This window comes from Rissa tridactyla, chromosome 9, assembly GCF_028500815.1.
Source record: "Rissa tridactyla isolate bRisTri1 chromosome 9, bRisTri1.patW.cur.20221130, whole genome shotgun sequence".
NCBI lineage: Eukaryota > Metazoa > Chordata > Aves > Charadriiformes > Laridae > Rissa > Rissa tridactyla.
The window spans coordinates 3561757-3589636 of record NC_071474.1 but is presented as its reverse complement, the minus strand read 5'-3'; the positions used below and the strand labels follow the sequence as shown (position 1 = coordinate 3589636).

The following is a 27880-nucleotide window of genomic DNA, read 5'->3' as shown; positions in this document are numbered from 1 at the left end:
GACCAAGGAGCACCCGCAGTCCCCTACCTGGGGCAACGGCTGGAGCACACTAAACTGCAACCCCAGTCCTGGGCAAACCACCAGCAATAAGAGCTGCCATGGGGCACGAAGGAGAAGCCAAGCCAGCCGCCCTCCTTCCAGCGGAACAAGTATGCTACTCAGAGAGCCTGGTGCGTACAGGGACATACAATCTCCTTTGTACTTACAGCATGATGTGGCCTGGCCAGAGTTTTGCTCCATTCACGTACATTAGGTGTTCACATCACTCATGCCTACAGACACTTTCAGCCTCACAGCCATCATGTCCAGGACAAGTTGGGGGACAGAACTGGGACAAGAAGAAACCATATCAGACTATGGATTCAGAGGCCTCATTGACAAACAGATCAAAGTCCTGGTTGCTCTTAACTGCAGCACCAAGACTGGGCTTGAGAGCTACTGAGACAGAAAATGGGCTTAACATAAAAACAGACACAGGAGCTTCCACAAAAGGCAGGTAAGCTGAAGGATCAGAGAAACGCAAGGCTCTTTGGAATAGCAGCTTTCTTTTAAGTCCAGCTCCAGTTCAGCAAAGCACTAAAATCCACAAGTAATCATTAGTCCTGCAAAACAACAGAGTGCAGGGACTCCAGCAAGACACAGCTGGATGGGTGAGGCCGCTCAGCACATCGCTAATGCGAGGCCTCTACCCTTTCTCTCTCTGATATGGCAGGCAGTGAGGAGACAACACTGGAGAAAGAACAAGGAGAAGGAGCTTTCCAGCCAGGATTTGGAAGGAAATACATGAGAAAAAAGCCTTTTCCTTTGCCTCTGGTTCTATAGCAGCCATTACAGGGACGGCCACAGCACTGGGAAGACATTGGAGAACCCAGCGAGTTGTGATGAGGTTGGTTTTAAGAGTGAGCTGGGGAAAGAGGTGCGAAAGAGCCAGGTGAGGAGCTGCTCTCTGCTGAGGGGCTGGCAGCAGGGCTGGATGTGGTCACACCTCTCCACAGACCATAGGCTCAGGCCCCGCTCACCCTGTGCAGGGCTCAGCAAGCCTCAACTGCCCACCCTGAAGACCCATTACACATCATGGGGCCACAGCAGCTTGAAAATTAAAATGAACAGGGCAGCAGCCTACACCCTGGGTCCCGGGAGCAGGAGTATATGGGAACAGACTTGCAGCGTGCCACGGGAGTGAGCTTCTTTACCCAACACCACCATCTGCCCAAGTACCTGCTGAGCAGGACATGGCTGAAATATGTCTGTGTGCATAAAGCTGTCCTCTTCTGCAGTGCTGGGGGGAAAAAAAATAAATCTAAAGTAAAAAAATAATGCTAGCCAGATGGCAATATATTCCTCGACAGATTTCTAAGCAGCTTTCTCCACTAAACTCAGGGCAGAGGAAGACAGAAACCTCCTCAAACCTGACTTAAACACCCATCTGTTGCATTCAGGTGCACAGCCCCAGGTGCTGGCTGGCAAAAGCACCTTACAGGTTATAAAAAATTCATGTGAAGGCACTTGTCCCGCATCACTTGGTCCCTCAACAGCTGCCTTGTAGGGCTGCCAGTCACTAGGAAAGGGATTTTATGATTTTACGTCCCCAGGAGCCATCAGCCCAGCTCTGCTATCTCACGGTTTAGCAGAGCCGCCGTGAAGCGCTGCTGTAAAGGCACAGCCTAGAGCTTCACCTCTCCTTGGGGCCTTGCACTTCTCCTGGCTGGGGAAGGACCGACAAAAGGCTTCATCACCCTCACCCTGAACAGTCCCGCAGCAGCGCCACATGCCGCCCTTCCCTCTGGCACTGCCCATCCTGCTCCCTGGCTGCTCCGGAAGGGAAAGAGCAAGGAGTTCACTGGTGGCCAGGTAACCAGACAGCAGGAACTGGGCCTGGTGACCCAAAGGGCTGACAACTAGCCACTTATCAGCTCCATACTTACTCTGCAGAAGGTAGAAAGAGAGCTGGCATCAGGGCTTCCTGACAGTCCAACTCAAGGTCTCTCTGACAACCAAAGCAGTAACAGCCACAGGGATCTGCAGCTGAAACATCCATTTCTGCTTCCTTCTCCCTTGGCCAAAACTCTGGTGTCAGCCTTGAAAAACTATTGTGAAAACATATTAGCCCAGACACCATGTCTGTTTGTCGCTGATTCTTACTGCAATTATATTACAAAACCAAACGGCTCTGCTTGCTTTCCCAGTACATTCCTGGGCGTGTGCATGGATGAATGCCCCATACACCTCTTGCACACATAAACGCATTTCTCTCCAGCTTTGTATTTCACTGTGGGACTGTCAGAGCAAGTCTACAACTCAAGCTCCTCTTTAAAATGAGCCCCCTTTAGAGTACATTTTTCACCTGCTATCTCAATAGGCTGGTTGGATAGGATGGATCACAGGTGAACTGCTACGAAACCAAGGTTTTGTTTGGTTTGAAGAGTTCCCAAGAACAATTCTAAGCTAACCAGGAAAACCTCCACACAGGGGATTCCAACAAACATCAAAGAGTAAAACCAGCGAGAGTTTTTTGTCTCCACTGCCATTAAAATAATTTCAGGTCAAGAGGGAATATTGTTAAAATCAAAAGAAAAAAAAAGAGCTGCAGTTTCCAAGACATCTTTCTCTGCCTGAACAAAACAGGTCACTGAATGCACCTGCACCATGCTGTCCATTCTGTGGTACTAAAAGCTTTCACAGTGCTACTATTTAAAACTGAGATTTCTTCCCCCCTCCCCAGCTTTGTTTTGTCTCGCCAAGTAGCAAAGCTGCTCTAGGCAAAAGCTTTGCACAACCCAAGGCACAACCTGCGGATTCATAGCAAAACTCACTGTCACTGACGGCCTTTGACGACTTTCTGCCCTTCTGAATCAGATAGATCGATTTTACCCTCTTTTACTGAAAAAAAACACCTGTAGGGTGCCAAACATGGCTCTGGGGTGACTCGAAGTAGCACACGGGGACTGAGAGAAATCCTCTGGGCACTAAAAAGAGCTAGAGATGAAGGCTCTTTTCCCACGCAGTTCATCAACCTGTGCACGTGCTTGTGTTTGCACAGGGAGGCAGTAAGGGTGCCATCACAGAGCAAGGGACAAGACTTGCTGATAATCTGCAGAAATATTTCAAAATATTCCCCCCAGCTTTTATTGTTGATGAATGACTCACTACAGCAGACTTCTCAGCTTATGAGCTTTCCCACTTTCATGAGACAGGAAAGTCAGGCCAAATTTGGGTGCTCCACTTTTTTTGTACCATTGCTCTCCCGGGCATCTCTCAGCGTCTGGAGCTGGGTTCGGAGCCAGGTGGTGGACAGGCACAGAGGAAATACAACAAATTACGTACGATCAAGTGCAGTATAAACATCAAACAGAGGTGGGGAGGGGAGCACAGGGAACCTCGTGACGGCAAGTGGGCACGCCAGATCTCAGCACACAGGCTGCCTAACCTCTGAAAATCCAATCTGTATCATTTCAAAGCGAAGGGGAACTGTAAGCAGGGATGTGAAGGGAGGCACCACGGGGAGCTGCTTGGAACAAAGCTCAGTATGTTTATTTGAAGTTATAGCTTGAGTTACAGCATAAATGAGCTATTTCAAACTCCAAGAGTTTACAACTTGAGTCTGCCTCTAATGTATCCAAAATTCATCAGCTATCCTCTCCCTGCTCTTGTTAGTGCTGAGTATCAGCAAAGGCTTCAGGCAGCGCAACAGGAGGAAAATGGTTTTTTTTTCAGCCAATTTGTGACGGTCGTTTGCAGTGACAAGAAGATGACTACTTGGACAGGAACTAACATCTTTCTCCTGACTCCATAAACACCCTGCCTCGGCCAAAGCGCTGGAAGGTTAAACATGACTTGCATGGTGACACATTCAGCTCTCAGCAGTTCAAGATTTGGAGATATCCAACAACCCAGCAACAATCTTCTGTTCTGCGAACTTTCTCACCCTCTCTGGAGCAGGAGCATGAAACCTTATTCATCCCTGCAAGCCTCCTCCGGGAATAGATTCTAGCACTGAGCAGCTGTTCATTAGAGAAAGTCAATGCTGTCACTGCTGTTATTCTGCAGACAATAAAAGAGCAAATTACCCATTGCAAAAGCACACACCTTCAAAAATGCAGGCGCTGTGTTTGCAGAGCATGTCCTGCTCTTACTCCCCAGCTCTCACCCTTTCCTCAGACAACTCACAGACCTCCTGGACTGTTCAGGGAGAAAGCTGACAGCAACCACAGAGGACAAAAAACATCCTCCACGCCTGCCTTCCTCCTCCCTTTACGCTTTCCTGGAAATTTATCTACAATTTATTTCTACTTCTGGGCTAGACCCAGGACAGCAGATAACTAGCATGTAAAATCTCTAGGCAGGACACTTGCCTAACTGTATCCTAACACTTTGTGACATCTGCTTTGGGGGCAATATAAACAACGTCAGATCTCAAACCTGAGCATGCTTAGAGCAACAAGCATTTCTTCTTTTGTAACAGTTCCCATCTGAACACAGCAATGCACAGCTTTGCAAACAGGAAAGCAAAGCAGCCAAGAAAGGATGGGCACCAGTGATTTTCAGAAGTGGCGGAATAAGATGTTGCGTGCTGCCCTTCTGACACCCTACAATTCAGCCTCCCAAAGTATCACAAGCCAAGTGGTGCCTCCTCCCCAAACACAGCTCTTGCAACCACGCATCCTTTCCAAAAATTACCATTTGATTTTTTTTGTTTTTTCTTCCACCTTTGCTATACCAGTCCCTGTGGCAGTTTGGATTCAAGTTCTGTTTTCCTCCATCACTGAAGCTGGAGAGGGATGACTTTTGGTTACAAGATTATGGGCTCAATTCACCGAACATTTGGTAGTGCTTTGATGGTTCTCAGTGCTGAAAACTCCTCCTCTGCAGAGGATCAGGCTTTGGTTCACAAGCCTTGCAGCAGCATTCAGATGTGTACCTCAGCAGAAACTCCAGCACTGACAACCCTCGCGTACTGGGACTGCTAAAGTTGTCCCAGTACAATCTGGCAGCACCAGATTGCCCATAGCCTCCGTCATTAGAAATGTTCCTTTCTTTCCCTTTTCAGGCAGCTGCAGCATGCCTGGGTCAGCACATGAGTCTTCTTGGAAGGGAGGCTGAAAGCGAACCCAGCTTTTATTGCAAAAGTGACACTGTATTGGCGTAGCACTTTTTTTTCTGCCCAGTAATATAAATGGGCTCAGTAAATCAGCTTTGTATCGTCTTTTTACTTCACATCCTCAAAACATTTTGTAAGTAGCCATGCGTTTGTCAATGCAAACGTTTAACTGAAAAGCTGAACAGGGAAGAATTGATCCCCACGTTTTGGAATGGGGACAGAGTCTCTCTTCCCACTTAGTAAATTAGTGCTGCAGCAAAGCAGCTACACATCCTTTGTCATCTTTAAAGCAGCATACAAACAAACATGTATAAACAATGAAAACACAGAATTTCGATCACTTTCTTAGCGCTATTAAGAGACCTCCACATACACCACTTGTATCTCAAACTACTATAGCAAAATCCCCAACAAAGAAGTCGGCAAACAGATGCCAAGATACACAGTGCAACTTACACTTCTACTAGCAGGCACAAAACTAGCTCCTTTAATGTCTGCACGTACGTACGTGCAAAATGGAGAATTTAATAGATGAAATGCACTTCTGTGATTTTAAAAATAAAAATAATTTTTTAAAAAAAGGAGAGAGATTAATGACTTTGGATGAGGAGTGTTCATTTACTACCTGGACACAGTCCTCAGACCAACATCTGCCACAGCTTCTGGGGTCTCTCCACGGAGCACGTCACACGTCGAGCGTGGCAGGAGGAGCTGCTCTAGGAACTGCTTTTCACTTGGCTTAAGAAACAGCCTGTTAAACTTTCCCCAGCTCTGTATCCTGTGTCTGGAAGCCTGGAGAGCACACGGATCCCAGTCCAGACAGGCAGAGGGGGCCATCAGGCAGTCCTCTTTCATTTCCCTTCACTTCTTTATACAGCTGACAGATTTCAGCTCAGAAATGAAATCCTTTAATGTACGAGCTCAGCCACAAGCTGACACCCTGAACTATATGTAACTAGAAGCCCAGAAAGAGGCTGAGCAGTGGCAGGTTTCCAGGAACTGCCTTGGATTTTTAGGGGTCTCTTCCCCCACCCCAAACCCTTGATCCTTCAGGGTACGGAGTTTTACATGTCCAGGGAACGTTTAGTTCTGCTGCAAAGCAGTCAGAGCATGCTTTGCCCACCACTCCACCTCCTGTAAAGCTGTCAACATTGGCTCTCTGTTTGTGTACACGCATTTGGAACTGCTCTTCATCACGCCAAAAGGGACGGGAGCCAGCCAGACTGCACGAGGAATTCCTGCTCGCTTCCCCAACAAGCGCTTGGAAGCGCCTACATTTGTACCGCTCCGAGCGGGAACTAGGCAAAATAAACAGGAGGTGCCGTGCCGACAGCCGCAGCCAGGCAGCCCTGTAGCCCCACTACAGACAGAGCTGCTGCTTCTTATGAGAATTAGGGGTCTTCTGGTTTTCTGCCACAGGCTCAAGCTAGCCAAAGGGTTGGAGACCTCAAGCCCTGCAGCTGAATCCTCAAGAAGCCTGAAGACACGTCACAGAGTTTTTGGGAGGCAAAAGCAACAGACCACAAGCTGGAATCTGGCAGAGGCAATAGGAAACCCAAATAGTGGACGGTGAGACCTATCAGAACCACCATGTTAGAGCATCATTGATAATGTCACCATTTTAGATAATAACTATTCATTAATAAGCTTTTCACCATTCTTAGCACATTTTCACAGATCTTAGCGCAAACAAACTCCTTGAAGGAAAGTCGCTCAGTGTACAGTGGGATTTAAGCCTCTAGATCAGATGAGAAGCCAACAAAAAAAAGAAGTGAAGAAAGAAGCAGAGGTACCTTGGTGTCTCTGAAGCAGTGTGGGGAATGGCAGAGCAGTCTCCCTGCCCTAACCCTAAGACCCAGAGAGCTTACGTTACTCGCGCTGAGCCCTTAAAGCACTGCAAGCCCCAGCCATTCCCCAGCAGCTGCCAGGAACACAGACAAGAGTGACGGAGGCTGCAAGAGGATGCTTTGCAAAGTTATCACCACAACAGGAACCACCATGCTACACCAGGCAAGTCCCATGGCTGACAACACTGATGCTGCTGCAACACGCCATTCTCAGCAGCACAGAGGGCAGAGCCAGACCCCATCCTTGATGTGGCCTGTGCTGCTCCAGTCCAGTCCCTCAACCTGCCTGGCTGCTGTGGGCACCAATCCTCCACACAGCGCCAGCACAGTGCCTCAGCTCTGACCAGCCCAGACGATCTCTCAGCTTCCCAGCAGGGCCAGGCTCTGGTCCAGTGGTTCAAGAGAAAGAGTCTCCCCTGGTCTCTGTCACTAACTTACTGTGCTGCTGTGGGCACATCTCTCAGCATCTCTGTGACTCCATCGGCTCACAGTTCACAACATTGCTAATTCACAGAAGCGAAGGTGCAAAAGTAATAGCCAGAAAGCATCAGAAGACCCTTAACAAGAGTCACCGTATCAGAGATTTAAATATAGACATCCCTCCAAATCAGTAAACACCAAATGGCCCTGCAGACCTGAGCTTGCCAGTCTCCGGATTCAGAGGAAGCATTCCCACACTTCTTTAACCACCATTATACCAGCTCTCTTTGTCATTTTCCTAGGATAGTGCATCACCTCCCAGGATGAGGCAGGAGAAGTCACCAAGAAAAAAAGCTGCAAGACAAGCAGAGATAGTCTTTACCTCTTGCGACAGCGATATGGTCAACAGAAGACCTTTCTGGCTCACAGGTGACAAGCCCTGAAACCCCTCCCTACTCAGTCACCTCACCTCGTCTTAGTGACTGGAGCCATTCCACTCCAGTGACTTCCTCCTAGTGCTCAGAAGCTGATGTTTCATTTCCCAGGGGCTGACACCTATTTCATCACATTTATTTGCAATTCAGATTTATTTGCAACATCAGACCTATTTGCAATTCACGACAGCAGAGAGGGAACAGGCTGGAGGCCCTGGGCTGTGCAGAAGGATACAACCCTTCTTTTAGACCTGGGCTCGTGCTCTGCCCCATTCCATCTGCCAGCAATGGCCGGTCACAGCACTGTCATGCACAGCTTTGAAAAGTGAAACATTATGGGAAGCCACCTCGTAGCGTGGCCTCCCTGATGCCAGGTATGCAGAACGCTTCCTCCAAGCTACACTTCAAACACACAACATGCTGAGCGCCTACAGTAACACAGTCTGGCAGCAAACAAAGACTGCCAACTTGGAAGGAAGAACTAAAAGCAGATGGATGCATCTGCATTAACTGAGGACAATGCAAATCTGTTTTTCTAGGAAAAGTCTGGAAGGAAAGCTGGCTTTCCACAGGGAAGGATCATTAGTGATATCCACAGATTCTGTCAAAGCCCTTTGGTTGGATGCTTGCTGAGTGCTGCAGAGAGCCCTGATCTGTCTAAGACTGTGCCTGAAGACATGGTGTTTGGTAACACCACCCGCCCTTCCTTATCCCATCCCCCTTCTCTTTTCCTGCTTCTCGCTCTCATCCACAATCCATGTGGCATTGCCCCTCGGCTGCACTGGGAACAGAGCTGGGCAAGAGCATCTCTCAGTTACTGAAGGCAAACTCCCAGCTGTGTCCTGAGCAATCCCTGGCATCCGAGATATCCAAGCGTGGGCTCAGAGCAGCACGGCTCAGCTCCTGATTCAGCCTCCCTTGTGATCTGGGCCGACTCACCCCATTTTTTTTTCCCTTAGCACCACCGGGCCTCTTGACATAGTGGGTCTCAGGGACCAGGAAAAGCCTTCTCCATATGTCTGTCTCCCAGCTAAAGCAACAGGACCGTGAGCTTTGCTATGTCTCTGGACACTTGCAACATCTTCACTCCAGCTGTTAGGATGCTGTAAGTTGCCATAGGGCATGGCTAGCCCTCGACCTCAGAGAGCTACTGAGGCTCTGCTGTAACACGGACGATTAATAATTAACAAGTGCCATCAGGAACCCAACAACATCAACCTTCCCGTCCCACAGCCCACTGCAAGCTGCTGACCTAATTAGGATCTCTATTCTTAGCTCCCTTCCAGGCTCACAGTGCAGGCACAGCCTCTTCTATAGCCTCCAGGAGAGGCCAGGTGTGATCCCTGCAGTGCAGATGTGCTGATGCACCACAGGGTTACACCACCACCAAAAGACTCTTAGGGAAGGGCTGAATGGATCCTACTGCTTAAACCCTGCTTCAGTCCGAGCCTTACCAAACACAAGCTTTTATTTCAGGAAGGCTCAAAAGCACAGCAGATCTGGATTAATAAGAGATGCGCATGGAGAACACTGGAGGATTGCAAACCATCCCTGAATCCCGCCATCCCTAGTCTTCAGGAGTCAGAGACAGAGCTGCCTGTAACACGCAAGCCTGGCCGTATCTGACAGCTCCAAACATCATGCATAGCCAACGCTGCGTGTGGAAGAGACCAGTTCCCCCTCAGGACCTGGAAACAGCTCACCTATTCCCAGCTGTACATCCCTTGTTCTGCTCTATTATCCTTGACACCTCTGCTGCCTCTCACTTCGGTGCCAATCCCGGGCTTAGCTGTTCTGCTTAATGGGAAGTGAGGGCTCTGAATTTTGTATCAAACCCTCTGTCACCACAGGCTGCTAGAGCTGTCAGGAGCATGGCATATCATAGCCCCACCGAACTTCACAGGCAGCTGAGCTGAAACTCCCCCTCCGGCTCCTGGGAACAGGCTGCTGACACTTGAGCTACGAGAAGCTTTCCCTTGGTGATACGAGTGGTGTGATGCATGCTGGCCCCGTACGAACTCCAGCCAAGGAGAGAGCTGTGTATTTGGGTGGGTGCCTGATGCATGTCTGCACCAACCCTTCACAAGTTTCAGCCAATATCTGTGGTCTCAGTCCTGTTCCATGCGTGCTTGAAATCACTAGCATTGCTAGGCTCAGTAAAAGGGAGACAGAGTGAAAGTTTACAGCTCGTGTTACGCAGAAGGTCACTTCTAGCTTTAAAGATCTATTTATTAAGCTAGAAATGCTGTGTATCTCCTCCTTGATCTTGCCATCCTCTGAATTCACACTTAGCACCCTCTGCCATAAATAAGGATCAAGAGCATTTTACAGAATCCAGCAGATGCATTATGCAAACAGGTTCAGATACCTGCCGCCCAGGAAACCAGAGCTTCAAAACACATAAACAGAGTCCTCATGGCTGAGCTTTTGCGATGTCAAGTGGAGAGCAGTTCCCTGCCTAACTGCTAGTAAAGCAAGAGAGTAGAGGACAAAGAAAAACACGATGCTAAAAGAAGAAAGGGAAAAGCAACAGAGGTCCGTGCCCAGCAGAAGAGGTACACAGCAGTTGCAGGCTGGAACTGGGATGTCCCCTTCTCCAGAGGTGAAGCATCATTTGCTGGTTAAATCAACAACTCACAGGAAAAATACAGCTGCCTTTACCCACCCCATGTTTTCTCTCTCTATGCATTTCCGTGACTCTCTCGCCTCCTGGAAGCACAGCCTTTAGCAGCCTCTTCTGTCCACAAACACAGCTGTGGAAACTCTCCCCCACAACACAGCAGGGCCCTGCTGCCTCTGCCACATGGGTTCCTACTGGAGGTAGACCACCCCTGACCAGGTGGGACCATCACCCCACTTTAGTTAATGCTGCTCTTTGCCACCAATGGCAGCAGCCACAATGGGATCAACACCAGGCTGCGGTCAGGGAGGTCACACCAGAGCACCACTAACCCGAATCCCAACTTCCCTGTCCCTAGATTGCATGGTACCCATGTTCAAAGCTGCAAAGGGAGCACAGTACGTGTCGTCAGGGCTCAGGCTGAGAGCCAACCCAGCATCCAGCACGTCATTCGCACATGCAGGGACTGAAAATCCACTTGTGGTAACAGCACGTCTGTTTCTGTGAGGTGGTGGCCAACTGCGAGTGCTGCTCACTTCATCACCACCTTCCCTTCTATCCCCAAAGCTCATCCCATTCAATAGCTGTATTCTCCTACAGCCCTTTGGAGAAGGAACCACCCAGGTCCCAGCACCCAGAGCCAGGCTCTTCCTTGGTACCTGCAAGTCACTGCAATACAAACCCCAAAAGAACAAAAACCGTGAAGGTGTTTCGGCTGCCTCCAAGCTCTGTCCCTGTTATCATATTTCATACAAATATTTGGCTGAAAAATACATTTCCTGGGACACTGCTGCAGCAAGCTGCTACAACTGTCAACGTAAATGATGTTCTGCCAACGGCAATCTCACAGTGTCATCTCTAATAACACGCTACTAAATCCCAACTCACAGGGGATGCGCTCATCTGCTGGAAGACTCTTCAGTGGCGTGCTCGGCCCAGACCTCAGCCCTGCTGTACCTACGCCCATCGCCCCGGTCTGTTCTTCCCACTCCTGCATTTATTGCAGCACAGGATCACGTGGAACACGACTGCTGAGACCACTGTGCGAACATCGCTGCATAGGTGCTTTGTTGGTGCTGGGGGAAGGCTGTTGCACATTCTGATTCTTTCCATCCTGGTCTGAGGCAAAGCTTTTTACCCATATACCAGAGTGACGTGTCACAGTAATCACAGCTACTCTGCACGCACAGACCAGGAGTCAGGTGCAGAGGACACAAGGAAGAAAAACCCCTTTTCCTCTGCAAGTGCACCTTGATGCCCAGCTCACCTGACCAGACAGACCTCCAGCATGAAATGCCCATAACCACTCTGCAGACTGACCCATCGCTTCTAAGAGGGCAACTCCAAGCCTATTACATTATCCCCACTTACAGAGGCAGAAATTATGCGTTGAAGAAGTAATTTTCCTCTGTAGCCTGGATAACAGAGAGGAAAGGAAAACCCAAGAGTCCTAGCTCCCAGGACCACGCTTTGTTGACTCTGATGGTTACTTGGGAATGCAAGTCACCAAGTACCAGATGTGGGGCAAACACAGAGCAAGAGATAGTCCCTATCCCCAAGAAAATACATAAGAGCAAGCATGTGCATGACATGGAGGGGAAAAGTGAAGTGATGTGCAAAGTGACCTGCTGAGACCACACAACATCATGTTCCTCAAGCCCTTCCGCTACTCTTCTTTGAGAGCTGCTTTACGAAGCATGGCAGCACTTTCTTGTGTATGCCAAGGACCTGGGAACACAACCAGGACACACTGAGAATTAACGCTTTATGTACAAGCTCAGAGTGGAGCTCCAGAGCCTGCTTCCAGAAAAAGGAGCTACAAGAAAGAAGACACAGCCCCGGGGAGACCTGACCCCAAGCAGAGCCAGCACGCACAGATGAAGCGCCTGGGAAAAGCATCCAGCAGCCAGCTCCTAATGCTCTTTTTGGCAGAGAGCGCAGCAGGGCTGCAGTGTTCATTCATCATCTGTCCAGGTGAGGGGTGAAGGGACAGAGCTGCCACATGTGTTTGGCGCTCCGTCCGCTGGGGAGCAGTGGAGATCCAAGGGGAAAATCCACGTTATCTCTATTTGGACAGCAGGCTCTGTTTCAGGGATGCATGACTGTATCCCGCTCTCTGTCTGCTCTCTTCCCTTCCAGCTCAAAACACTGCTTCCCCAGGGAACGTCTGGAAATTTGCACCATGAAGTCTGCACAGCTGAAACATCTGCAGCACTTACAGCACCACCATGCACCGTCGCTCTCTGCCCTGCCTCTGCAAGGCCAGCATGTGTTTAGCCACTGACACACAATACAGCCTTCCCTGTGTGATGGGGAAGTCACACTGTCAAGAGAAGCGACACTTTTAGGGTTTTTAGGCCATGCAAATATGACAGAAGGGGGTCGTGCTAATTGCTGCCTCTACTGGGAAAAGGCCTTTAATAAGGGAGATGGAACAATTCCCAGCCATCATTTTGGGAACAAGGGGGAGAGGGAGGAGGAAACGGACAACTGGGCAGAAGGGCTACAGGGAAACAGATTCTTTTGCTATGCACAGCTAGTTCACATCCAGCGCTGTCTGGCAGGGCCAGAGGCATGAACAGCAGACAATCCCAGGCCTGAGGGCCAGCAACCCAGTGCAAATGAAAGTGTTTGCATTATAACCAGCATGGCCCCAAAAATCCATGACAAGCACACAGACTCGGTCATCATCACCTGGCACTGCCCAGTGCTGTCACTGGGACACCAAAGCTGCAGGCACAGCTGGTAAATGAGAACTAGGTACCACTGCACAAACCGTTCCCAGGGGCCTTGGCAGAGCAGTGGGACTCAAAGGCTGGATTCCCATCTTACCCCACCACAAACGACTCACTAGCCATCAGCAGGGAGGGAAGACTTAGTTTAGTTGCTCCTGCCTGCAGACACATAAGAGTTTGGTCCCTAAAATTTCCAAACAAGCAACTCAATAGCTGTATTTCAGGCTATTGTTCTTTTGTTGCTGTTTTGTTTTTTCCTGAGATTTTTTCTTTCTTTTGTTTTAGTTTCATTTTTTTACAACTAGCGAAGGATTTCTGCCTGATCAGGTCACTCCAACTACCGTCAGCTGCTTCTGAACAGGGAGGCAAAACTCCTCAAGTCAGCCCAGGCATCCAAAAATGTGCTTCTGATGGTGAAGTGCTGAAACAAAAAAAAGGATCAACACCATGCCAGTCACTCATGGAGGAGTCTGCAGCCTGCACAGGTCACTGCAGTTTCCCATCTGTCTCAGAGATACTTCTCCCCAATTATAAAAATCCCAGAGATTTAAACAGGCATGTTTTTCATCACTATCAGCTCAATCTGGTGAAAAACTCAACCTCACATATTTGTTTTTGCAGCCAGCGGGTGGTGTGGTGCTGCAGAAGCGAGACTTGGGTGAGAACTCCAGGCAGAAATCTGCTCAGGCCGGCTGGTGCTCCAGAAGGAACGCTTCCCATTTAACCTCTTCCATTGCCTCCATTTGCAAAGCAGATTAAACATTGCAGAGTTACAAGATACAGTTATGCAGAACGAGTTATGATGCCAAGGACAGCATATTCACCTTTGTAGCTTGATCAATATTACTTATCAATAGCGAACCAGACCCAACACGGGAGCTGTCTCTGGAGCGTGGAACTGCCCATAGCAAGTGCTACCCTCGCCTCCATGCTTCATTAAGCACACAGAGGATCTGGCAGGAGCTGGCAATTAGATACAAAGCATTCAAAACCCCTCACAAATTCTCTGCAGATTCCACACAGATTACCTCCACGACACAATCCATTGATCAGAGGTGTATTCTCAGGCTCCACAGTTAATTACACTCCCTGCTGATGGATGAACAGCAAAGCCATCTCTGTGAAAATACACTGGTAGCAGAATGCCAAGCAACGCAATCCTAAACAAAGACAAAAGGGGCTGGGAAGGATTTCAGAGCTTTCAAGGTTAAAGCTGCCTATAAAATACACTGGGGTCAGCAAGAACAGGAGACAGACATGGCAGGGGGCACTGTCCTGAGAGAAGGGACAGCTCAGCCAGACTCCCAGCCCTGGTGAATTTGCCCACTTGCAGGATGGGGATTATACAATACTGGGGAGGCAGCCAGGCATGCTGGGAAGATGCTGGAGTCTGGAGACCCCCGTGGCACTCGTGCTCTCGGCTACCTTCTCATGTTCAGACTTGCCCACTGCACTCTTGGTTTACAGAGAAAAATGCACTCGGAGACTGAGGCCCAGATCGGGAGGCGAAGGACAGCTCACACCCAAAGCCTTGCTCCAACACTCTGTGTCACCAGAAGAAATCCCAGCTGAGGCTGTTCCCAAATACCACAAAAAAGATCTCTGAAGCCCACCCAACAGCTCAGCAAAGGGCCAGCAATATGGACGCAGAATACAAGTCAGATGTCACTGTGCTTAACCTCCTCTAGACTCTGCTAGGCAACCCGGGGGAGACACAGCCCTGCCAACTGCTCCAGCCTCCAACTATTTCTCTTGCTAGCTTAGGCAAGCATCTTCCTCTGTCCATGCCAGCCTTCGTTCATCTTGCCATCTAAGGCCACTGGAGATAAGATCACAACAACACTGCACTTCCCCAAGGTGCAAGCAGGGTCCCAGACCCCTTCTAAGAGCCCCACACCATAAAGCAGTCTAGGGCTACTAAAATCCACCTGCTGTTACAATCCACCTGCAAAAGAAAATCCCTTGGTGCAGAGAGAAACAACCCCATTATTATTGTTGGCTGCCTAGTCCTAGGGCTTGGCAGAGCAGCCAGCTGTGACCCCCAGGTGGCAATACCTCCCAACCCAGCTTGCTTATCCTGCTTATAAAATTAAGAGAAATTTTTATTAAAATGCTTTCTCTACAAGTTTGGGCCAAACCCTGCCACGTGCAGAGCCATACCAGCAGGAGAGATCATCACCAACATTGCAGCCCAGCTTGCCAACACACGCAACGGCTATGAGGCAGACGTGCCCAGGCCAACACACTCCTGCCTGCACCTTACCTTTTAAGACACTGAGGATGGCATCATTGCTGTAGCGTTTTCGGGCGGCGTTGGTTGCCACGCAGTGGTAAGCCCCAGCATCACTCTCCTGCACATCCACAATTTGGAGGACACCATTTGGAAGAGTTATAAACCTGAGTGACCAAAAGGAAGAGTGTGAGACAGGCTACGCCTTACCTGAGCTATTCACCAACTCCAAGCCCTTTTATCCCTTCCTTTTCTCCTGCAAATGTATCACATGCAGGTCCTGGTAATGACAGCAGAATGGGACCGAGAAACCTTAGAGCAACCCAACTGGTGGTTCTTAAAATGCAGCAGGTACAGGCCTATCCATCGCCCTGCACACGCACACATGCACATTTCTACATACAGATTTGTAGACGTCTCCAAGCATACAAGTGCCTTTGCACACACTATGGCCAGTTTCCCCACTTGCTTTTCACAAAGGTTTGGTAGTCAGAGGAAAAAAAAACATCACAAGCAAGTCTGAACATCATCTTTTTCCTGCTGCATCTCAAGTACATGAAGGGACCAACTGACACACAGATGCACCTTCATGGTCCAAAGCAGCCGGGACATGGTCACCTGAAGCTGCACCATTCCGGGGTTGTGTTGATTGCTCTTGTTCTTCCAAGAGTTTCTGGCTTTCATAAGCTGACAAACTTACAGTCGGGCAATTCAGCATCCCCCCATTTGCCCGTGGGGTGCTACTGGGCAACACTTCTGTGGAGTGAAATGGCTACACGGCTCACAACATGAACACAATCCTTGCTGCATTATACTGAACAAAGCAGATGATTAGCAATTAGCATAAAAGTGGGAGCTGGCTGTCAGCATCTCCATTTTCTGCCTGGATTCCTAGATGGCAGCCTCTTTATTCTTGAATGCAAGGCGCAAAGCCTACGTGATCCTTTTTAATTATATATGAGATCCATTTTTAATTGCAAGCCTCTATAAACAGAGCTGCTGAGCTTTGACAGGCAGCTCTGGGTTATCAGTCTTCATTATGAAGAGGACACATTCAAAGGCAATTGCTAAGGGGAGGGATAGCTGCTATTCCACAGGAACAGCACAAAGACAAGTTATAAACATGAGTGCCAGTCCTTCCATCCACAAAGATCCCAGTAAGTAAATCTGGTAAGTAAAACTGTGGTTTTCCAGGTGCTGAGACAGATAGAGTGCCATGAGTTAAGTGCCATGGAACCAGGAGGACCTTAAGAGATACCCATCCTGTGTTCAAGCCATGGGCACCAACAGCACACCTGCTGTAGCAAACATTTATCCTAAATCTCCCGCCATGGAAACACCTCCGTTGCCCTAAGCAGTCTGTTTCAGAGACAAATATCCCTGCTGCAAGTCTAGCATCTATCCTGGACCTCAGTTGCTGCAATCTGAGCTCATCACTTCTTGTCCTCTTCACAGCTGATGAAGAAACAGAAGAGCTAAGAGAGCTCCTCCAGTGACCATACTGTCTCTAGTGGCACAATCCTACAGCCTGATTCACGGACAGAGACTTACTGAAGCTTCCCATGTACACAAGGGCAACTGCCCCGCATCCCTAAAGCCATGCTCCCACTACTTACAAAGACACTTTCCTCAGATCAAGCTCCAGAGACCTCAGAAGTGGTGGTACCCAGAAAGCTCTCATCAGGATGCCTCGTCAGGACTCAGGAGAAAGACGACAAATATTTGCATCCTCTCAGCTCTGCGGAGGGAAAGCCTCCCACTGCGATAATATTTATTTTTGTCGTGCATCTGCTATTTGAGTCTGTAATTAATATCAACATATTTCAAACACCAGGCAAGGCATCTCCCAGCCACAAAAAGAACACTCCAATTATGTATCATGGATTCCTTGAGTCTGGGAAGGATCTCTGAAAATTCTCTATGATTTTTCCCCTCTCAGAGCAGGGTCAGCTACACCAGGTTGTTCAGGATCGTGTCGCGTTCATCCAACACGCCCAGTTTCTCTTGAGGGTAGAAAACAAGCCACTGTGCTTCTAAAGAGAGCAGGAGCTGGAGGCAAGGGGGAGTGAGTGGGGAGACTCAATCAACATATAGCTCAGATGGTCCCCTCTGGTGAGGCCAGCAGCAGAGAGCTCTACTAAATGCAGTATGTACTGTTGGGAAAGCAGAGAGGTGAGTATTGCTCTCCCAGGGAAGCAAGGAGGGAAGAAAGGCAGGATTTCTTTCTCTATCCACAATTTCTCCCAGCTGTTCACAAAGCCTCCAGCTCTTCAGGCTCCTGGCTGCCCTGAACTGGAAGACTCCAAGCAGCCTGCAAGAGCATTTTGCTCCATCCCCAGGCTCTCTGTGAGGAAGCTGAGTTTGCCTGGTAACTCAGAGCAGACAGTTGGCACCAGCTTTTCTTCCACACAAAGGGAAGGTCTTTTTGTCTGCTCACCTTCCCTATGGATTAAGCAGAAAACAAAAGACAAAGAGACAGACAAAGGCCCTGGGAGAAACAGAAATACGGGCACCTCAGCAGTCTCAGGAGTTTTGCCGTTGACAGCTACAGTGCCAGGATCTTACAGGAGGCTGTTTGAATGGGGGCAAAATACAAGGCCCCCACCCTTGCAGCAGGTCGCTGGTTAAAGAACAGCGCACTCGGACCAGGGCCCAGCTCCCACGGGCACAGAAGGCAGCAAACTGCAAGAGCAACAGGGCACAAACGCATAGCTGTTCCCCTCTCTGTTCCTCCCCGCGCAGACTTGTACAGGGGAGCAGGGGCAGAGAAGAGAGCACTGGGGGGCCGACGGCTGCTCACCTCTTCAGTGACGATTACAAAGACAGTAATCATCAAGAACTCAAGAACTGAAATCAAGCACCGCTGCCTTGTGCCCAAACCCTGCAACTCTACAGCTCAGTGTGCTACACTGTGTGCATAGCGGAGAACATTCCAGCTTTAACAGTCTTATTCCCTTTCTTACATTCTCTCTGACAAACTGCTGGCACATCCTTCCTGGCAGCCTTTGAAGGTATACAAAACAGACTGAAGCACCAGTCCTCAGGACAAGTTAGGAACCCACAGCTTTGCTGTGGACTCAAAGTCTGCAAGCCCTCACAGCTCAAGAGCCCTGTACATGAGCCTGAGCCATATCAAGGCACTCCTGACACATGACAGAAGTAAACTTTCCGCACAGATAAAACCCTCACTTAGCCAAAACGTGGAAAAAGATATTGTGATTGCAGACCACATGATCTGCAGGGTATGCATTTGTGTGCAGACCTCCAAAGACCTGCAGTTCTTAAGAAGTTCTCATCTTGGCTCTAGAGAAAATAAACAGCAGTTTGGAGCCTGGTGTGAAACCCAGCCAGCACCTGAAACACAGAAGAAATTACACCAAGAGATGTTGCACACACCCCAAAGAAACTGCAATCTAGAGAAATCCTGCAAGCCACCTCTCAGCAGCTGCTACAGATTTAAGACCATGGTTTTTTTTTTTTTTTTTAAGTACTTCAGAGCCAGAACTGCAAAATACTTCTGTGCCTTAGTCACATATGAAAGTTAGATTTTGTCCTGACCTTCAGCAAGGCCCGAAAGGTATTCTGAAAACATCATTAAGCCATTGTCTACCCTTTGGGTTGCCTACGTATTTTTTAAGCTCAAACTTCAACACCTTTGAGGTGGCACCACGCTAGAACCTGCACCCAAGGGCAAAAGCCAAAGAGAGTGCCCAAAGGCAAGATCAACACAAAAAAGCAAAAAAAAAAAAGCAAAAAAAAAGCAACATCAATTCGCCATGATTACTCTATCCCTCTTAAAAGAAATCATAAATACTGATGTAGTAGCGGTACCTCAACTGCTGTATCTACAGCCCCAGAGTCTGATTTTGTACATACACCTAATCATGCTATTCTGGAATATGAAATCATCATCCTGACGCCTACCTATCCAAATGATTGCATTTTCACAGGCTCATCAGATGTGTGCACAGGAGGGAGTCCACAGCAATCAGAGGCTGGCCTGAGATCTGGTCCTTAAGGATGATGGGGTAAGGATAACAGAGCTCTGGTTGGCAGCCAATGTTTCCTGGAATTCACTTAATTCCTTCGAAAGTTGGTTATATTAAGTCCAACAACAACAACTAGACAAGAACGAAAAAGCAAATCCTTCTGAAAAAGCATATTAGCTAAAACATGATTTAAAAAGCAAGATCTGCAGCTAGAGATTATGGTCTGCCTTTTACAAGGGAGACAATTTTCAGGCTGCCCATGTTGAAAGCAATCTCCGAGCAAGTAATTTCACAACATCCATCGAGCTGTCTCATTAAAAAGCTATTGCCTTATCTATGGCACGCTTTCCTCTGCAATCCCTTCTTTTTTGTTTTGGTTTTTTTTTTTCTTTCTTTTTTTATTAATTAATTTTCTTCACATTACAAAGCAACAGCCTCCTATAAACCTGTAGATGCCACACTTCAGACTCAACAATATAAGAGGTTATTCTTACAGAAACAGTCATTGCTGCAAAATTATACCTAAACCTTACCCCACACCTTCTTCCTTCCTCTCCTCCTGCCTCTTAGCTTAACTTCCCTGCGAGGAAACGGCTCCTTCTGCAGAACACAAAATTAGTTTTTAAGAACTAAAGGACAATGCAGTCACTCCTGCAGGGGATCAGTGACATCTACAGACCAACTAAGAGCCAACTAAGGGTTTATCCTCTTCTCATGCCTGCAACTGACTTTCATTAAGGAAAAGGTATCATGCTGCAAGATTCCCATCTTTTCCAAAAAAAAAAAAAAAAAGAAAATCCAGGGTCTTCTACTAGGTGATCTCTAAACACAGGAATAAAACAAATGGAAAGACCACCCAGGTCACTGAGCACACACAGCACCCCAGAAGAATCATTAGTCCTGAGCCATTGGTCCATCGCGGCAAAGATTCCATAACAAGAGAACAGTACTAAAAAGAGCTCGGTTTGTCTTTTTTTTTTTTTTTTTGGTGGGTTGAATGATGTTTGGGGAAAGGATAATTTTATTTAGCTGTTTCTATGATCTCTCTCTTCATTCTACCTTTTTATGGAGCATTTCCACATCATAAATGTTCAGGGTTTGTTTTGGTTTTTGTCAAGCTAAGCCAGGAAAGCAATCAGGGAATCACCTGGGTTCTGCTGGAACAGCTTCATGGTCCTTCTCCCACGTGATGACAGGGGAGGGCAGTCCTTCAATCCGACACTCGAACCGGGCCATACCATTTTCTTCCACTGTCTGTGACTCTGGCTGTTGGAAAAAGCGTGACAAGGCTGGGGAAAGAAGAAGGTAAGGGAAGTTAATAACTCTGTGTTTCTGCCAAGAAATGCAAACCTGTTATGATGCATGAGTTAAGAGGAAGGCTTTCCTCTCCTAAACTTAGTCAGAAATGTAATTTCTCACTTTCCCATGCCTACAGATCCTCAGCAGTCCTAACAACAGGAAGTGAAAGGTTTCAGTGTGCAAATTAGCTTCTTGCCTCATTTTCTCCTTTAAGGCAACAGTGCAAGAGAAAAGAGAGGCAATTAGCTGGTTTCAGCAGCTGCCCTCCTAAATTCACTTGCTCCATTTGGGAAGGACATGTAGAATGAGAAAGAGAGGGGAAATGCCACAACCCTGAGAAACGAGAGTTTCCCCTTGCCTTGTGGCATTCCCGCAGCCACAGGAAATTAAAACAAGGCAAGAGGAAGAACAAAGCCAGATGTCAAGTTACTTACACAAAACAGCTGCCCGCAGGCTGGCAATGCTGGAGACTAGGGCGAGAGACTGTAAGAGTTATGATCCTCCTTCTCCATAGTGACCAGCTTTGCCTGCAGAAACCAACTTCATCCTACTGAAACAGGTGAGATGCAACCAAGGGGATACAGACACAGCCTTGCTAAGAGGAGGAGGGCAGATTTCATCCATGCCAGGACACTTGTTTGCTCTCCAAGGCTCACCCCTGTCTATATGCTTCTTTCTATACTAGAGAAGCTGAACTCGCTTCGGAGACAAAGCACTAACTTTTGTGATTACTCTTGGACCGCACCCTTCCCATCATTCATACACAGCTGCCTGATCTTCCTCCCCTTCCACGCAAGCAGCAAAACCCCGCTGACTTCAGCGGAGCAGAAACCCTCCCCCTGGGGCTGTCAGCATCTGCCCTATCAACACCATAACCCGAAGGCATCTCAGTCACACAGTGGAGTTTTGAATATGCATGCAGCCTCCTGGATGGGGGCAGAAAGCTTGTATTCTTCTCTACCAGAAGAACTGGCTCCTGTTTTCAATAAGTCTCTGTTAAACCGCCTTTGCTGTTAAACCCACCCTGCTGTACAAATTCATCCAGCAATGCTACAACACAAGTGCCAGAAATCCTGAACATGGCACAATAAACATAAATTTAAGCCAGAAAACAGGCTTGACTGCTGGGCCAAGCACAGCGCTGTGCTTATAAGGACCCCAAGTGACCTCCTGGTCCTCCAACACAATCACATGCTTGTCCCACCACCTCTTCCCAAGAACATCCATCAATGCTTTCAATTTTATAGGATTCCAAAACTGAAGTTTTCTTTGCATCGCATCGCACACACAAACATACCTTATTGCACTGTTAGCTTGAGAAAGTATGTGCAGTTTTGAAAAACCAAATGCTTTTACATGACCCATTTCAACCTCAGCGTATTCTCAGCTGTCATTAGTGTTTTTCTTTAATTTAAATAGTTATCACATGTTTAAAGCAACTCATTGCTCACCACAGCAGCTACAGACTGAATTCTCCCACCAGCTGTCCGCCAAGTCTGGTTTTTCAATTCAATACAAATGGCAATGAAAAATGTTTTCCTGGAAAAATTTGACAAAGACATTAATATGTAAGACCCCAATTCAGTCAACTGCTTTAGTATTTTCAAATATACACTGCAGACCACTTTAACACAATTTCTATGGAATACAAGATCTTTTAAGCTCATGTTAGTAAAACTTGCTGAACCCAAGAGTTTAAAAGAAAATCTATCATATGCCAGCGCACGTTCAGGATGGCACCATCAAAACAACCTTCTCCTGGCAGCAGATATCCTTAATGCTTTTTCGCGTTATTCCCTTTTCATCCTATAAGTGTAAATGAGAATACTTTGGCAGGCTCCGAAGGGCCATGTACCCGGAAAGGCCATGATAGGAGGCAGGAATCCTTCTAAAAAGACAAAAGTCCATGGGTATCTCTGCTTCACGTCAGGTCACCTGTCTCTCTTCTGTTCATTATGAAGTGGCATCATCTAAGCTGATACGATGAGGTCCCGAAGTTTACAGCAGCTTTAGACCAGTCTGCAGAGACTGGAGAACTTAAGTACCACATGGTGTACGTGAACAGCACTGCCACTGTCACCAATAGTGGTGAAAAGGCTCCATAAACCCCAGCAGGCAGCTCCCCACTCTCTTTGCTTTCCCTTACGGCTGCATGCCTGTATATTTTGTACAGTTTGGCAAGAGATGCAGGACGTTTAGTGAGGCAGGCTTACCTCTGCACATTTTCACATGAAACTCAAAGCAGTACAAAAGGTGACAGTGCCTCCTGGGCTCCCCAGGGTTAACCAGACAATAACCTGTTCCAAAGCAAGGGGCTGCCAGCTATTCCTCCCCATCGCCTGACACACCTGCATCTGCAAGCTTGGAATTCCCTGCTGAGAACTGGATCCTGCCCTTCACCTCCACCCAGACCCATCTACCTGCTGCGCCGGGCTCCAGAACGGCTCTTCAAAAGCAAAGAGCTAAGAAATGCACCCGTGACAGATTTCTCATTAGGATGTGGAGAAGCGTGACTAAACAGCGACCCTGATTAGGAAGCTCAGCGTCCCTCCTGCTCCGAGTGGCATGCAGGAACAGCCAGGCTTCCAAAGCAGAGTCACAGCTCCCTGGGACTCAGTCACAGCTGAGCAGAGGCTCACTGGGTGCCGAAGGTTCAACTCTGGCAATGCAGACCAAACCTTGTTTTGTCTGTTCATGCTTTCTCATGATAACTCTTGGGGTGGGATTCAGAGGCTGAGCAGCTCAGTCATCTTCCTTTTAGAGGATCAGGATAGGAATAGTGGGAATCGCTGAGGACAGTCACCTCCGCAAGCTCTGAAAGCAGCCTGCAGCCTCAGCAGTCAAGGAGAGGACAGGGAACACGAACAGGGATCTTTTGCGCACAGAAAGCAACACCAAAATGAGACAAGAACGGTCAAAAGGTTTCTTTGATGCAGGACCAAACAAGAACCCTGGATCTCAGCACGGGCAAGGCTCCAAGACAGACTTGCTGGCCAGGCTCATCCCTGCTCCAGAAGCATCCTCTGCACAAACTTGGGGTCAAGACCACAGCATACTGCCATCCCTTGTGTTCCTCCCCTCTCATCCCAAGGGGTATCAGGGTGGAACAGAGGAAGAACAACTTGTTCAGCACCTACAGCACAACCCAACCTGGGCTCAGAGCTGTGCTGCAAGCAGCTGGTGCTGGGAGGAAAGAAGAGAATCAGACAGAGCAAGGCAAGCCTACTGTGGAAGGAGAGGACTAGAAAGCAGGTCCTGACACTCTGATGCACTGAACAGATGTGCGTGCTGGTCACAGTGAGCGCAAGACAGGCTCTAACACACTGCTCGCCCTAGGAATCCTTAGGGGGGGCTGTTCTTCTTCCAAGAAGCACGTTCTGATGGAAGGGACTACTGCAAAGTGAGAGGTTTTCACATAGGGAGGCAGGGAAAGAAGATGCTTGAGGGCAAAAGGGAAACAAAGACGACAGGTACATACTTGACATTATTTTCAACTCCTCAGCTAGGGTTTAGCTTTGCAAAGCCATCCCGAGCCACAAAACACCTCCCAGACCCATTGCACTGATTACACTGAACGCTTTAATAGCCCACTCAGTAAAAATTACCCACTGCAGGTGAGAAGGTGAAGAACATTACAGCAAATTGCCCTCAGCGACATGCCAAAGCACCAGGCTCTGCGCCTTCAGGAATGGAGCAAGCAGCTCCCTCCCCGCTGACATGTTAAACCCAGCTGGAGAAAAGCCGTGTGTGCCAAGGCTTTTAGCCCCAAGCCCAGGGGTGATGGCAGTATGGTGAAACCCAGCACCCTCCCCCTCTCCCAGCAGCCTGGTCGGTGCAGGAGGCTGCGAGCTTGGAAAGATTGCCAGCCAGCAACACTACACCCCAGGCAGAAAATGCAGTCTATGCGAGGAATTCAGCCTTCTGAAACGGGCTTGCTGCTCTCTCCCACAGCGCTTTGCCCCCAGACTCTCCACATGCTCGTCCCCTTTGTATCTTTTACAATTATTAGTAGGTTTTTCTAAGATGGGGGCAACTACGGCCCCCACTGAGATCACGTACACCGCCCAGACGACCCATCTCTGAACAGTTCACCTCTGAACGGGCTGGGGGGGTGGAAGGGAAACACGCAGAGAAAGTCATGAGAGCAATTTGCCACGGCCCCACAGGGCGGTGGAAGCAGAGCCAGAAGAGCGCTGGGTCTGCAGGGCCATATGGCGGCACAGGACCTGTGCTGCCCAGCTAACGCGTACGGGGCTGGCTCCTGCGTCTTCACAGATGCCAGTTCCCCACCTACTCGAAACTGCATCTGAAAGTCACATTTGCGGATCATCCAGAGCCTGGGCATTCATCTGCTAGAGGTTTCCCTGCCCAGCCTGGCTCTGCCTACAGCCACTGGCCTTCACTCACCTAGGCACCGAATGCACAAAATAAATAGCGTAAAATATATCCTTAAAATAAGAGTAAATCTCAGTCTGCCATTCCTCAAATCCCAGACGCACCATGCATCACAGAGAAGAGACGCCGCCCTTGTAGAGAGCGGATCACGGGAGCCTGTGTGCGCTGATTCCTGCTGTGGCCTGTCCCTCCAGGTGCACCAAACCTCTCCTGCACTCGCTGTCAGCAGCCACGCAACGCAGGGCCATTCCCTCCGGGCACAGCAAACGTCTTCATCTGACAGTCACAATTACTGTAATTTTCTAGAACCTCCCTCGCACAAAATGTTTAAGCTAAATTAACAGCTTTAACAAATCTTCACAAATGTAGTTATTAACAGGTAGAAAGCTACACCTTCCCACAACTAAAATAACGCCCCCGGTATTTCCATGTGGGAGCACACAGGGCTTGGAGAACCCTGCAAACATAATTCATCAGCCTGAGAAGCTGTTCGATTCACAGAAACCCTCACACCAAGAGCTGTCACAGACTCGCTCCTTCTCATTTGCCACAGCCACCACCACCACGAGGTGAGCATGGGGGACTGACTGCAGACTCATCCCCAGCTCAGGGAAGGAAACTGCTGGTTAGAAGCCCAGGCTGATGGCAGAGTTAATACATCCCGCCTGCTGAACAGGTTTTCTTCTACTGCCCCATACTGACGAGCAGTGCCCAGGGCAATCGGCACAAAGAGTAACTCCATCTACACGTAAACAGCCTTAGATAGACTACTGTATTCAGCAGCAGGGATTACAAAAAAAGGCCTTTACAATCCTCCTTTGCACCAGCTGAATGCTAATGTAGCAAGCGCTTCTGCCCAACCCACAAAACAAATGGAAGGGAGAGATGCATTTCATTAATCAATTCCCTCACTGCTCTCCATTCAGAAATGAATACGTTATGTTAGGTGCGTGTGTGTGCCACAGGAGGATTTATGAATGTCCATGCAGATGGTAATAAAAGGAGACATATGAGTACACACAAGGAGAGAGTTCACCTGAAATTCCCTTTTTCTTGGAGAAACCCAGAATGGGATGGAGAGATGTGTCACCTATGTTGCTCCTCTGGAAAAACCCGGGGGGAACGAAGGGCAGTTTAAGTCAGTCTCCTGGTTTTGAGATATCTCCGCTATTTTCGCTCATGAGACACCAAACAATAAACCCAGGTCCGTAACAGAGGCACAAGCCATTGCTACTGGGCAAGAGGCGTGGTGCAAACTTCAACATGAGTCACCTCTAAAACGGAATATATCCTAATTCAGGGTGGCTGGGATGGGGGCAGGAGCAGTTGAATAAATCCTCCTGGATTAATGACACCTCTTCTGCTCCAGGTCTCCCATCTCCCCAGACAGCATCTGCGTGCGGGATCCCCGACTCCATCTTCACAGCCTTCAGGGATTCCTTCACTTAATGAAATACCGGAACCAGCTATTTGTCTGGCACTACAAATCACTGAAAGGAGCGACGAGGAGGGATGGGTGACCAGCAATCTGTGGGTGCTGCATGCTAAACGTTTTCTGAGCAGAAAAGGACATGTTGCAAAGGTCAAAGATTTTCCCCTGATCTGACAAAAGCCATCAGGAGTGCTGGTTTCCACAGCACAACGCTCACAGATTGAAACACACACTTGGCAAAACCTGGACCGCCCTGCCTGGGGTACCAGAGGCTAAATACATCCCAGTGTAAAGTGGGTGTTAGGACATCCACTCTGCATCTTCATCTACCACAGCTCTGAGCAAGTGCCAAAGCACCTCGGCCCCGGTGGTGCGCTATGCAGCTCATTCATCCATATTTACATAAGTCACTGTATTAGAGAGAATCATGGAATCATGGAATCATGGAATCTTCAGAGTTGGAAGGGACCTCTAGAGATCATCTAGTCCAACTCCCCTACTAAAACAGGATTGCCTAAACCACATCCCTCAGGGCCGCATCCAGGCGAGTCTTGAAAATCTCCAGAGAAGGGGACTCCACAACCTCCCTGGGCAGCCTGTTCCAGTGCTCTGTCACCCTCACTGTAAAGAAGTTTTTCCGTGTATTTGAACGGAACTTCCTATGTTCTAGCTTGTGCCCATTGCCCCTTGTCCTGTCGCTGGGAACCATTGAAAAGAGCCTGGCTCCGTCCTCCTTCAACCCACCCTTTAGATACTTGTAAACATTAATCAGGTCCCCCCTCAACCTTCTCTTCTCCAGGCTAAAGAGTCCCAGCTCTTTCAGCCTTTCCTCATAAGGGAGGTGCTCCAGTCCCATAATCATCTTGGTTGCCCTTCGCTGGACTCGCTCCAGTAGTTCCCTGTCCCTCTTGAACTGGGGAGCCCAAAACTGGACACAGTACTCCAGTTGTGGCCTCACCAGTGCAGAGTAGAGGGGGAGAATGACCTCCCTCGACCTACTGGCCACAGTCTTCCCTACGCAGCCCAGGATGCCATTGGCCTTCTTGGCGACAAGGGCACACTGCTGGCTCATGGATAATTTGCTGTCTACCAGGAACCCCAGGTCCTTCTCCTCAGAGCTGCTTCCCAGCATGTCCGCCCCTAACATATACTGGTGTTTGGCATTCTTCCTTCCCAGGTGCAGGACCCTACACTTGCTTTTGTTGAACCTCATTAGGTTCTTCTCTGCCCAGCTCTCCAGCCTGTCCAGGTCACGCTGGATGGCAGCACGGCCCTCTGGAGTGTCGGCCACCCCTCCCAGCTTGGTATCATCAGCAAACTTGCTGAGGATACACTCTGTCCCCTCACCTAGGTCATTAATGAATATATTGAACAAAATTGG

The 27880-nt window shown here is 48.6% G+C and overlaps 1 protein-coding gene across 4 annotated transcripts in view; it reads right to left on the bottom strand.

Moving 5' to 3' along the window:
* The window catches only part of IGDCC4 (immunoglobulin superfamily DCC subclass member 4), a 101060-nt gene that overhangs the window by 34632 nt on the left and 38548 nt on the right, over positions 1-27880 (bottom strand). For 3 of the 4 annotated variants that reach the window (XM_054214370.1, XM_054214368.1, XM_054214369.1), the window contains exons 3-4: positions 20521-20662; positions 15418-15551 (exon numbers count right to left, since the gene is read on the bottom strand). In XM_054214370.1, coding sequence (XP_054070345.1) covers positions 15418-15551; positions 20521-20662 — 276 coding nt within the window. Of the gene's footprint in view, positions 1-206; positions 663-15417; positions 15552-20520; positions 20663-27880 lie in introns of those variants that run through there. The other variant, XM_054214371.1, reaches the window with a different exon arrangement.